A 13,466-nucleotide genomic window follows, 5' to 3' on the forward strand; every position below is an offset into this window, starting at 1 on the left:
GTAAATGAATGGTCTAACCCAGGGAGGCCAAATTACTAAACACAGGCCAAATCTGGCATACCGCTTATATGTACAGGGTGCATGAACCAAGAATTTTTTTAACATTTTAAATAGTTATATAAATAACTACTTAATATCCTTTAGTCTCTTGGCATGCAAAAATCTAAAATATTTACTATCTGGTCATTTACGGAAACATTTTCTGACTGGTGATCTAACTGTACATGGTATAGGGACAAACTGGATATTCAGAGCAAGGGGGAATTTGGCACCATAAAACTCACACTTTAAACCAAAATACATTTCTAATTAACATAGTTATATGCAATGAATGAAGCACAAAAACACTAGAAGAAAGTAGTCTGGGAAAAGTCTAAGTATGACCTCAAAAAACAGAAACAATAAAAAAAGACTGATGAGTCAAATTCAATAAAAAGATAAATATTTTTAATTTAAAAAATAAACTAAATTGAAAGCAAAATACTGAGAAAATATTTGTAATAAATGATGATGGTATTAATTTTAATATATGGAAAACACCAACAAAAAAAGAGATATTGTCTCAATACAGAAATAGAAAATAGCACAAAAATTGGTAATCTGCAAAGCAAGAAATACAAATGGCTAATAACTATACAGAAAAGACTCGTCACTCTGTATGTGTGCATGTATATAAATTTAGCAACATTAAAACAGTATGCTTCTGCCCTGGCCAGCATGGCTCAGTTGGTTGGAGCATCGTACTGTAAACTGAAAGTCGAGGTTTGATTTCCAGTCAGGGCACATCCCTAGGTTGTGGGTTTGGTCCTCAGTAGGATGCATGTGAGAGGCAAGCAATTGATGTTTCTCTCTCACATCGATGTTTCTCTCGCTCCGTTCCCCTCTCTCTAAAATCAGTGAGTATGTCCTCAGGTAAGAATTAAGCAAACAAAAACATAGTAAGCTACTTTTGTCTAATGGCAAAGACTTACAGTAATATAGCTGGTATTCTTGACATTGCTACAAGCCTTCTAATGAAAAATGTGTCAATGTGTCAGAGATTTAAATACTATTTTTAAAATAAAAATTTTAAGTATAAAATTAAAATTTTATCAATAAATTATTCCTGTCAACATATAGGTAACTTTTCTTGCCCCCATGCATATTTTCTAAAATTTGCATAATACCCCTGTACTATATTGTAATAAAAAAAGTTATCAGCAACAGCAAAAATTTCTCTCTCTCTCTCTCTCTCTCTCACACACACACACACACACACACAGGATTAGTCCCATTTTACAAATAAAAAAAAAACAAACAAACAAACGGAGGCTTGGAAAAGTTCTTACTAATAGACAAAGCTAACATCCAAACACCTATCTGTACTGCTTTAGAACCCAAAATGTTAATCCCTATCTTTTACCTTTTTATTTAATTAATCCATGAAAAAGTTTTGTGAATCCAACCATTCCGTATTAGTTCTATGACAAACAACTAGGTTGGAATTCTAACCAATATATGAATGAGTGAGTGGATATAAATAATTCTGACTAAATAACTCTAACATCTGGTATTTCTGCTATCTAAAAACAGGTATCTCTATCATTATTCGCTTCAGATACTTTATTTCAGATTCAGTTTGAAAATTTCACAACTTCCTAAGTGGAATAAATGCTTTTCATCAATAAGTGCTGCTACTCTTTCATCAAGCTTAACTTGTACTACAATCACAGCAACACACCCATGGATAAATTTTATAGTTTCTTTCTGCAGTGATGCTACCAGAAAGATACCCCAAATTCTTTCATTATAAGAGCAATACTTAAATATAGCAACTCAGGTAAAAAAAAATTCAATTATAGTTTACAGCAAATAGGTAGGACAGTAATACAACAGAAAATTAACTAGATGACATTCATTATTCTACGAGCTATTAAACTGCATACTAATTAAGAAAACTACTATACACATAATTTAAAAAGAGCCCCGATAATGCAATTGATAGTTTGTTGCCAAAAATGACATAATTTTCAAATACAAATCAAGAGGGATAATACCAAAACAGTGGTGGTGAGGGTGGAGGTGGATATTTAAAAGCCTAGAGAAATCCGAACTTAAACCTAGGTTAAGCCAATTGGTGAAATTCTCAAAGATACAGGAAGTGCTTTACTAATGATAAACTTTTAATGAAAATGAGAGCATCTGTTACATATCTCAGAGTTTTATAGATCTTTAAACATCACTAAAAATCTGATTAGGTTAAGAACTAGAGATTATTACCCAGATAGGAAAATCAGGAAAAGCAAGGTTATAAAGGAAAGAAAGAAAAAAAAAAAACACCACAAAGTACAAGAATGCAACTGGTTTGACTAAGTACAGAGCATGTCCTCTTGAAAGGTCATTTCATCGAACATTGGGGTGGGGGGCCACTGACTATATGGAGTTTGCCCATTCTCCCCATGTCTGTGTCAGTTTCCCCCGAGGTACTCTAGCTTCTTTCTCCCTGTGTCCCAAAGACGTTAACATCAGGTTCCCCAGCATGTCTAAATTGTCCCCAGTCTGAGTGAGTGCAGGTGTATGTGTGCATCCTACAATGAATGCAGTAGCGTCCTCCTGCCCAGGGGTGGGTCCCACCTTGTACCCTGAGCTGCTGGATAGGCTCTGGCCACTTGTGACCCTGACCTAGAATAAACAGGTTGGAAAATAATTCTCTTACTTGTTTTATTAATATTTCTGAAATGTATATATAGTTCACATTTATTTCAGTGTTTAATATTAGAAATGTTTTGGGTCTTTATTTAGAAGTCCAGTGATGTTTTTGTGACCAAATATGCTTGAGGAGCTTAACTCTTGTTTATATCAATTAGCCTATGATAAAACTGGTTTCGTTACATGTCATTTTGCTTAAAGTTGAAGTTTCCAAGAACCTATCAATGACAAGTGAATATTTACTGTACAGTGTATAACTTAAAGCAGCTTACCAGAATTTGAAAATAACAAATGAATCCATTTAAAATATTTTATCAATTGGCTAATTATCACTTGGCTAATTATCACTTGGCTATTTCCTAAATCCTTTCATTCTACATGGGAGTGTGGAACAACTAGCTTTCTAAAGGACTCAATTCACACCTGTTTATCACCTTCCGTGTCTTGAATACAGGTCTTCAAAAATTTTTCTATTGGAGCATCCCTACAACTGAACTTTGAAGAAATATTGTTTGAAATCTAGGATTGTAGCCAGGAGATTGCAAAGCAAAGGTTACGTTTCACTGAAACCTGCGATTTTATCTTTAAATCTGTGCAAATCTTCTTTCTATATGTATTTTAACATAAGTTACTTCATAGAACATTTTGTCTCCCATTAGAATGTGAGCTCATCATCTTTGTACTTCAGGACCTGTAAGTGTGTCTAAAACATAGTCATTCAACCAAACACTGTACAGTGAAGTTTATATACTGCTTTTCAGGAACCAGAAAGAGACCATCATACACCAGTATGTAAACACAATATAACTGATTAACTTACATCTTTTTCTGATCGATGTGGAAACATAGAAGACTGGCTGTAGTACATATTTTCATCATGGTAGTCACTGTCGACCCCCTCTACAAACTTCTTTCTTGAAGCACCAAACATGCTGTTTGTCACCTAAACAAAAACACTGCTTTTATCATGAAAAATATTTTGTAAAATTTCAAGATTTACTTTACTTGTATGTGAAACTAGAAAATGAAGGCAGCATTGCTAAGATAAAGAGATAGCCTAAGGGTTATTGGGACATATTAGAAAGTCATAAATCTGACTATAACAATACAGCATTAAATGCTTACTTCCAGGACCTAAAGAAAGAAAAAAAAATGTAAATCCTGTCTTATACAACAATTGCATTTAAAAGAAGTAAATATCACTTATTGTTGAAAACATAGCAACCCCAAGTGTAATTTTCCCATACAAAGATTTTTTTGAAATCAAGTTTGGGTTTAATTATTCAAAATCTTCACATGCAATTTCAGTATTAGAGTATTTGTCAACAATATATCTACTTATTATCTGTTTTCAAGAGCATATGATCTTCATTTACAATCTCAATTTATTAATATAATGGCACAGTGGGAATTTTATCTCAAGCCAGTATCCCTCACATAACAGTAAGATAATTCTTCATTCATTATCCTGGAGTAAATTTATCACTTCCATTATATAATCTGCATACTCTTTTGCTTTTAAGCCTTTACCACATCCAACACTAGTAATTTTGATTGAGTCCACACTAAAAAAAAAAAAAGTTTACAAGATTTGTGCTAATTGTTACTTATTTTTTTAAAGTGACCTTTATAAAGTTTCCAAAGCTATCAATTGAAGTTATTTAAGGTGAATGTGCAAACTGAAATGTCATAATGGAGAGATTTATACAGACCTGAGTACACAGTGACTGTATCTTTCCAAAAAAATTTTGGGGATAAACATCAAATTTGACATGTATTTTGTACACTGATTATGAATAAGGATATTTTCTTCTACTGTAAAAAAGAAATGAACAATTCCTTTACTTCTCATTTCAAAATGAAGCACTATAGTTATTACTATTATTTATTAGTAGATATGGTGAACTGATTATGTTGAAGATTTTAAAGGCAAGTTGGATGTGCAAGTTTACTGAAAGCACCCATGCTATTTAATAATTGCTTTATCTTCTAAATTCCCTGTTAAAATTGTAGAAAACTCAAATATTTAAGTATCCTTCCAGTTGATGTCTGGAAAAAAGCTATTCAATTAAATATGAATAACAAAGAAGAACAGCTTAATCACCGCTTTCCTATATTTTTGGGTTATTAGTTTCTTTAAACGTGAAACACAGAAAGATATTTTTAAAGGGTCTACTGATTTGTTAGAATATACTTAACCTTCTTTGGGCAGTAAACTCCCTTAGTGAATCTCATAAAAGTCCTTCTGTAATTCTGAATATAATTTCAGGGATGAGGACCCCACATGACTATCCACCAACCCCCTAGGTAGTCATTAACAGGAAAAGAGTGTTTTCTTCGTGAGTTTAATTTCAGAAAAGTAACAGGGAGGAAGGCACTTTATAATCTACAAATTAAGACTCTTTACATATAAGATTTTAAATGTTTGTTTTTCTAAAAGTTAATGATACATTTAATTCTCCTTAAAGGACCATTACTACTGAGTTCTTCTAAGAAAGCATATGTGAGAAAATGACATGAAACTCACAAGTCAGTTAAATTCCAGGGGAGTACCAAAGTATCTCTCATCAAATCTAACACCCATTAATTAACTCAACTGGACACAAAGCAAACTCTTAACCAGTTACAGACTCCTAGAATTCCAAAACTAAAATTAATCGTTCAGAATAAAACTTCATGCTAATATTGTGCAAAGGATTTAGTGTTTTGAAAACAAAACTTCATATATGAAGTGCTCCAAAAGAAAACAAAAATGTTCCTTTTCCACTAATACCAAATGTTTCCAGATTCACTGTGTATGTATGTGTGCACATATACCAAAAAGAAAAAAACAAAATACACAGAAATTCATTTTTGTTTTACATACTTCAGCACAGAACTCACACATCAGTGAAAATACTATTCTTACATGACATAAGGAGAGAGAGAGAGAAAATAAGTGTAATATGAGAGAGGTAAAGTGTTAATACTCTGCTCTCCAAATGCAAGCCCCAGTTGGCGAGTGATAGGTACTGGGATGAAACCAAAAATTTTCTGATCCATTGTTAAATCAGAAAGAAAGGGAAAAAAAGACAATATAGTAAGTTTTCCATAAAAGCCAGTTTAATTTTAAATGGCCTGTCCATTATCCCACATAGAAAAATAAAATGAGGTAGAAAAGTTTTTTAGAATAGCCATAAAGGGTGAAACCAGGAAAATAAGCAAAGATGTAAGGGAACCAACTAGGGAAAAATCTATAGGAAGAGCATTCAATATAGAGGAAACGGCAAGATCCTGAGTGGTGTGGCTCAAGCAGCGTGAACTTAGTGAAAAGTGATAGGAAATGAAATCAGAGATACTGTTGAGGGCCAGATCATGTTGGGCCTTGCAGGCCTGAGGGACACTGAATTTTATTCTATGTGAGGTAGGGAGTCAAGAGAGAGTTATAGGGCAGTTTAAGATTGATATAATTTGACACAGATATTTTTAAATGATTGGAGTTACTTTGTAAGGACTGAATAAGAGAGGGGACAAGAATGGAAGCAGGGAAACAGGCTGGTAAGAGAAGATGGTGGCTCAGACTGTGGTGGCAGTGGTAGAAGTAATAAGAAATGGATATTATTTTGAAGGAGAGCTGACACCAATAAATAGATGGATGGATATATGATAATAAAAAAGGGTAGTATTATTTCCAAGAGAACAGGCAAAAATCAAAGGAACCTAGACATCAATTTTTACTGATTTCAGAGAGATACGTCAACACTATTTTGAAATATATTGAAATCACTGGTTATGCTATTCATATTAAACTCAACTAAGAAAACGGAAATTTGAAAAACTAATTTAAAAATAAATCATACTTCACTTTAGGTTACTACATATAAAATTTATTAGAATCTTTGGTATGTATAATCTGTCAGCTTTTTTCAAGCGAACATATCAAGAGTTTATATCTATTAACTTATCACCTTCTCTCACAACTCTCACACCAGATGTTATAACAAAGGAAAAATAAAAATTAAGGTTTTTTAACAAGAAAGAACAGGAATATGTATATACCAAAATCAATGTTTCTTAAGAATTTTTGGAACACATATCTAAAACATTTAATCAAGACATTTTATCTTTCCTTTGACTCCACAGGAACTAACCAGAAATTATGTATGTGTACTTCAATATTTAACTTACACTAGCTAGAAATTCTTAAGGTATGATATTCTCAAGACTTAAATATAGTATTTCAAAGCCAAATGCAGTAAATCAGAATCACAGAAAAAGAATGTACAAAACCCCAAACTTGAGATAATCTTAACCAACAATTTCAGACTGGTAAAGTGGCCCCTGATCCAGGTGGGATGAATGGCAACTACAGACCAAAGAGATAGGAGGCAAGGTCTGGAGATTTTTAAATGACCAAGGAAACATGTTAGGACACTTCATAAATAGACTTGAAAATACATATGTATGTGTCTATGTGTATAAAGATAAATATGAAAGGTTTAAAAAGACTCAGATCATATACGAGGCAGAAGAATATTTAATCTTACACAAATTTCTTTCAGCAAGGCCTCTGGAGAGGGCCTTATCTGAAATTCATTTGCTGTCTGTAATATTGGCAAAAGCTGGCTCATATCTAGAATTCTATTTCCAAGGGACACAAACATATCTCATGGTGGAGTGGTAATTTTCCTGATAGCAAACAAATATACTCTGATTTCAAAATCTATCTCCAGTCAAAATTCTAGAAGCATATTTTAAAGTGCTGCTAGGCATTTCTATCTCAGAAGTACAATTTAATAACCTAAATCAGGAATATTTAAAATTAATTTCCTGAGTTACTTTCTCCTGCTTTCTTCTGCACAGCCATCAAGTTCTATCCCTTCTTCCAAGTGGCTTTCACATCTGTTTTTGCCATTTGTCCTATCATCATCTTAGTTTAAACTCTGGACTAGATGTTTTTAGCCTCCTGACTGGTCTCCCTTCACATGTCAACAAACATGCTGAGGGTCTACTATATGAATTATGCCAGAAGCTAACTGAATTATACCAGAAGAGAAAAACTGAACAGGTAGCAGCCCCACATCTTAAACAGCTCAATCTAGCTAGGGGACAGACTTACAAACAAACAATTACAAAATAAAAATCTATATAAGTACTTTGGGAACAGGAATAAGGGAATATCTAATATCTAATTTTCTCTGAGGGAAACTGAAAAATTTTATTACAAAAGAAGTAATGTTAGGGTGAGCAAACCCTAACCCTAACCTGCCAATTCCACTGCTGGGATCATACCCTAAGAATCCTGAAACACCAATTCAAAAGAACCTATGCACCCCAATGTTCACAGCAGCACAATTTATAAGAGCCAAGGGCTGGAAGCAATCTAAGTGTCCATCAGTAAATGAGTGTATCAAAAAACTATGATAAATTTACACATGGAATATTACACAGCAGAAAAGAAGGAACTCCTACCCTTTGCAACATATGGATGGATCTGGAGAGCATTATGCTAAGTGAAATAATCCAGGCAGTGAAAGACAAATACCATATGATCTCACCTGTAAGTGGAACCTAATTAATAAAACAAGTAAGCAAGCAAAATATAACCAGAGATGCTGAAATAAAAAACTGACAGTAACCAGAGGGGAGGTGGGAGAAGATAACGAGGGGAAAAGGGAGAAGCGTCGTCAAGGAACAAGTATAAAGGACACACAAACAAAGCCCAAGGGGAGTAAGATCGAGGGTGGAAAGTGGGGACAGTTGGGGCTGGGGTTGTGGTGGGGGCAAAATGTAGACAACTGTACTTGAACAACAATAAAAAAAGAGAAAAAAAATAAATTAGATTCAGAGATTAAAAAAAAAAAGTAATGTTAGGGTGAGTCAAGCCTTGATTTTTTTTAAAGAAAAGTGTGTGGGATGGAAGCAAATATTGGCAAGAGACAGGATGCTCAAGAAACAACAAAACGTTCAATATAGCCAACATGGAATATATCTTGAAGGACAGTGGTATCTAGTAAGGAAAAGTAGACTAGACTTTTGTCAGGTTAAAAGAGGGCAAGAATATTGGCAGGAAAACCAGGTACAAAAATCTACATGATGAGCTAAGCCAGACTCCTACCAACTAACACTTCAGTGTGGTGCCATATTAGTAACTACTGCATTTACTTTGTCACTCTCTTGTTCTCCTATCTCTTGTTAATTTCCCATACTTACAGGATACAGACCAAGATTCCTGAGATCATAACCTTAACATAACTTTGAAGCAGTAATTATCTTAACTCCAACACAAACTTTATGCCTCAGCTTAACTTGGATTATTCATAGTTCTTCCTATTCATGTAAATCTCTGAAAAATGTCATACATAACCCTTGTGATCTTCAAAAACTGAATCTGAAGCTGGTAAGACTATAAATATGTACTGAAATCATCCATGTCTTTCCATCTCTGTCATTTCCTAACAGCTCTAATATCTTCCAAACAGGTTTTTATTAATCCATTCTTATTCCCCTCAAGTCTACTTTCCCATATTAGCCAAATGAATTTTTAAAATAAAAATTTAATTGTCATGGCCCTGCTGATTGAAATACTTCAAAAGCTTGCCAAATCAATAATAATGCTTACAAGGCCCTAGGTAACTTCTTTGACCATAACTCTCTCCACATGTCCCCTGCCACCACTAAACTAGTGCCACACCTTCAGTTACTCAAACACAAGGTCTTTTCCACCTCAGGGCCTTTGCATAATCCTCATACCTCTACTTAGAACACTCTTTCTCCCATTCTTTGAAACTTTCACACTAAATTAGGACTCCTGATTTATACAGTCATTGAAAACACTTTATCATAACTATAATTATACTACAGTAAATAATAGCTTATTCATCACTTATATTCTAAATGTTTTAAAATGTATTTACTCATATAATCCTAATAATTTACTCAGTACAGTAGCCCTCTCCCCCTGATCCAAGGTTCCATGTCCCCCAATGGATGCCTCAAACTTTGGATAATACCAAAACCTATATATATTATGCTCCCCCTACAACATACAACAAAGTTTATGTCAACATATGTTGTCATATGTCAACATGTCATATGTCGACATATGACAAAGCTTAATTTATAAATTTGGTATAGTTAGTTAAGAGATTAACAATAAAACAGGAAAATTAAATAATACACTGTAATAAACATTATGTGAATGTGGTCCCTCCCTCCCACAAATGATCCGATAACCATGTAGGCACTAAGTGATTAATGGGTGAGTAGCATGTACAGTGTGGATATGCTGAACAAAGGGATAAGTCACATCCCAGGAAGGACACAACAAGACTGCCTGAGATTTCATCATGCTACTCAAAAGACTGTGCAATTTAAAATTTACAAACTATTTCTGGAATTTACTTTAATATTTCCTGACCATGGTTTACTGTGGACAACTGAAATAACGGAAAACAAAACTGTTGATAAGGAGGGACTAATATAATAACTACGCAATCTACTTATGTAATCTTCATGGATTTCTTATGTAGTCCTTGTTTTTAGATGAGAAAACTGAGAACCAGGTAAGTTGGGTAAATTGTCCAAGGTCACAGATCTAATGTGCCCAAGGTTCCATACCTGGTAAGTAACAGAGATGGGATGTGAACCCAGACAATCTGCAACAGTTCCCTTCTTTAACCACTACAGTACAATGACTCCCACTCACACGACTAATAGTTTAACGTTTGCATTCTGTCCAAACTGTGAGCTTCACAATGGGAGAAGTAGTAAGGGTCAAAAAGGGGGTGGAGCTTATTTTGTGGTGAACAATGGTAAGTAGAGGATGCCACAATTAAATAGCTGTGTATGATGAAATGATCTCTACAGCAGAAGAATGAGAATGGACTGGCTAAAAAAAGTATGTGAAACAAAAGCTAGTCTATATCAGACTGATTGTATCTATTTTAGAAACAGTTTCATTAAATTTTCTTCAAAATCATGCTTAAGCCCTGGCTGGCGTAGCTCAGTGGATTGAGTGCGGGCTGTGAACCAAAGTGTCGCAGGTTCGATTCCCAGCCAGGGCACATGCCTGGGTTGCAGGCCATAGTCCCCAGCAACCGCACATTGATGTTTCTCTCTTTCTCCCTCCCTTCCCTTTCTAAAAAATAAATAAATAAAATCTTTAAAAATTTGTTTTAAAAAAATCATGCTTAAAAGAACACTATTATAACATTAAAAAGTAATTACTGTTTCCATATTCCACATGAACTAATAATTTTTAGTTTTTTTAATCCTTCAAGGAATTAGGATTATAACAAAACTCAAAATTTCATTATAAACTACTGAAATAGATACTGTAGCATTAAATATGTAGGCTACATCTAAAAACTGGGTTAAAGAAGAACAAATCCCGAATGGCAACTTTTTCTTATGTAGTCTGTTGTGTAGCCAGGAGTTTTACTGTTAGCATGCTGATACATGTGAAGCGTAATAAAATCCACTAGTTCACAACTTTAAACAATCAAGACTTTTGCATAGACAACTTATTCACTCACTTCTAACAGCAGTCTGTACTTACCTGGTATTATCAAGGATAAAGTGGCAACATTTAGTGTGGAGAGGGGGAAAGGCTACCTGGTTCCTTCCTTTCTTACTCTTTTCTAATGGAGACTTTATTCTATTTGTTGAATACAGACTTTGACTTCCTGCTTATTTTTCCCTCCCAATTCCACATTCACTATCAGTAAATACTTCACATATACACATTCTCTGTTATCTACAAAGTTGGCAGAAACCAATTAATAAAAATCACAGCCAGCTGCCATTTAATATTTATCTGCCTTTATCAATATGTAGTCAATCAACATTTGAAACAAATCATAAGAAGCCATATCAAAAAATAATCTGGTATTTTTATTATTGTCCTTTAGAGGAAAAGGATGATAGGTTATCTCACTGATAGACTGCCCACATTCCTTGAAACTGGTATACTCCTATTTCAAATATTAACTACTACAACCTAGAAATATTTATAACCTAAGGAATTTTTGTTTTGGTAGTACTTTTTAGTATTAGGATTCTGAGCTACCAATCATGCTAATACAACTATTATACATAATCATATTTTTATTTCATTACAGAAAAACACTATAAAAAGAAATGGGCTTAAATCAAAAAGAAAAGGGCATATATACCTGAATGAAGTTACTTGACACTAAGTGACTAATACAGCATATAAAAAACTTAATGAATATAAGAATTATTTTTAAAAATATTAGAGCCCTGGCCAATGTGGCCCAGTTGTTTGGAACATTGTCCCGTAACTGAAGGGTCGCGGGTTTAATTCCTGGTTCAGGACACATACCTAGTTTGCAGGCTCAATCCCTGGTCTGGGCGAGGGCCGTCCCCCCTCCTCCTATCCCCAGGTGCATATGGGAGGCAATCAATCGATGCTTCTCCCTTGGATCAATGTTTCTCTCCCTTCCTCTCTCTCCAAGGGCAATGAAAAAATGTCCTCGGGTGAGGATAAAATAAATAAAATAAAAACTAAAAACATTAGAATTATGTCAAAAGTTGATGTTCCATTTTGTAGTTCTAAAACATATGAATAAAAATTGTTTTAGGCCTTTTCCCACTGAAATTGATAACCACTTTCAAAATACCTAATAGACTACCAGAAACCTTCATTCTAATTATGAGAAGTAGGATTTGGATAGTAAAACACTCTTTTTTTCCCCCTCAAGGTAGATTAGGTTTTCATTTTTTAAAAAAGTTGTTTGAGAGTATTTCAAATTTACAATTTAATATGATGAGATAATACATATCTCTTTTCTATCACAAAATCCCACTAGAAGAATTATACTACTTAGAGCCACTGGGTAGCACTATAGTCCATGGAAATATGTACTTCAAGTTAGCTGAACAGGACACAGCCTGAACAGTCTAACACAGAGGGCTGGGTATAAATAAGCAGTAATAGATATTGACTGTTTGGCAAATGGAAGTACTGCTCAAAGCAATACCTATCTATATGTATATATAACATTGATCATTAACAAAACCTCTATAAGTTGGTTGCTTTTGCCCTCAAATCAGGCACAGATGGGTAGAGTCTAAAGGCTTTACTCAAATTAAACAGTTATCTAACATGCAGAAAACTGAGCCCCTGCAACTCCAATAGATCAAAGGTTTATTCTCCAGACAAAACCCAAGTGATTAGGCTCCAAATTTTGAAAATTACCTAAAGTGTTAGGGGTAAAAACTGAGGAATTAAGTAAAGACCTACATTCTGAACTGTGGGACTCTCAGCTTTCTTTCCTTAACCTGCTCACAGAATAGTACCAATCAGATTAAGAACTACCATTCTACTCCACCTTAAAACCACAGTTGACCCTTGGAACAAAATGGGTTTGAACTTACTGGTCTACTTATACTTGACTTTTTTTTTTTCAATAAATACTGCAAATGTATTTTCTCTTCCTTATGATTTCCTTAACATTTTCTTTTCTCTAGCTTACTGTATTGTAAGAATACAATATGTAATACATATAACATATAAAGCATAGGTTAACTGACTGCTTATGTTACCAATAAGGCTTCCAGTTAACAAAAGGCTATTAGCAGTCACATTTTGGGTGACTCAAAAGTTCTATATGGATTTCTGACTATGAAGGGCTCAATATCCCTAATCCCAGCACTATTCAAGGGTCAACTGTATGTTTTCTGTGGATAAACTAATTGCTCCTAAGAAACGAATGTCACACCCTATAAAAGTGAGGTCCTCTTAATGAAAAGATTAACTCAACATGCTCATTAAA

General features: G+C 34.1%; 1 protein-coding gene across 2 annotated transcripts in view; it reads right to left on the reverse strand.

The window, feature by feature from the left end:
* CNOT2 (CCR4-NOT transcription complex subunit 2) overlaps window positions 1–13,466 on the reverse strand; it is a 107,401-nt gene that overhangs the window by 40,621 nt on the left and 53,314 nt on the right. For both annotated transcript variants that reach the window (XM_045829954.1, XM_045829955.1), the window contains exon 3: window positions 3,509–3,631. In XM_045829954.1, the coding sequence (XP_045685910.1) occupies window positions 3,509–3,631 (123 nt within the window). The remainder of the gene's footprint in view (window positions 1–3,508; window positions 3,632–13,466) is intronic.

The sequence above is a fragment of the Phyllostomus hastatus genome, unplaced genomic scaffold (assembly GCF_019186645.2).
Source record: "Phyllostomus hastatus isolate PE091 unplaced genomic scaffold, TTU_PhHast_1.1 phas_scaffold_93, whole genome shotgun sequence".
NCBI lineage: Eukaryota > Metazoa > Chordata > Mammalia > Chiroptera > Phyllostomidae > Phyllostomus > Phyllostomus hastatus.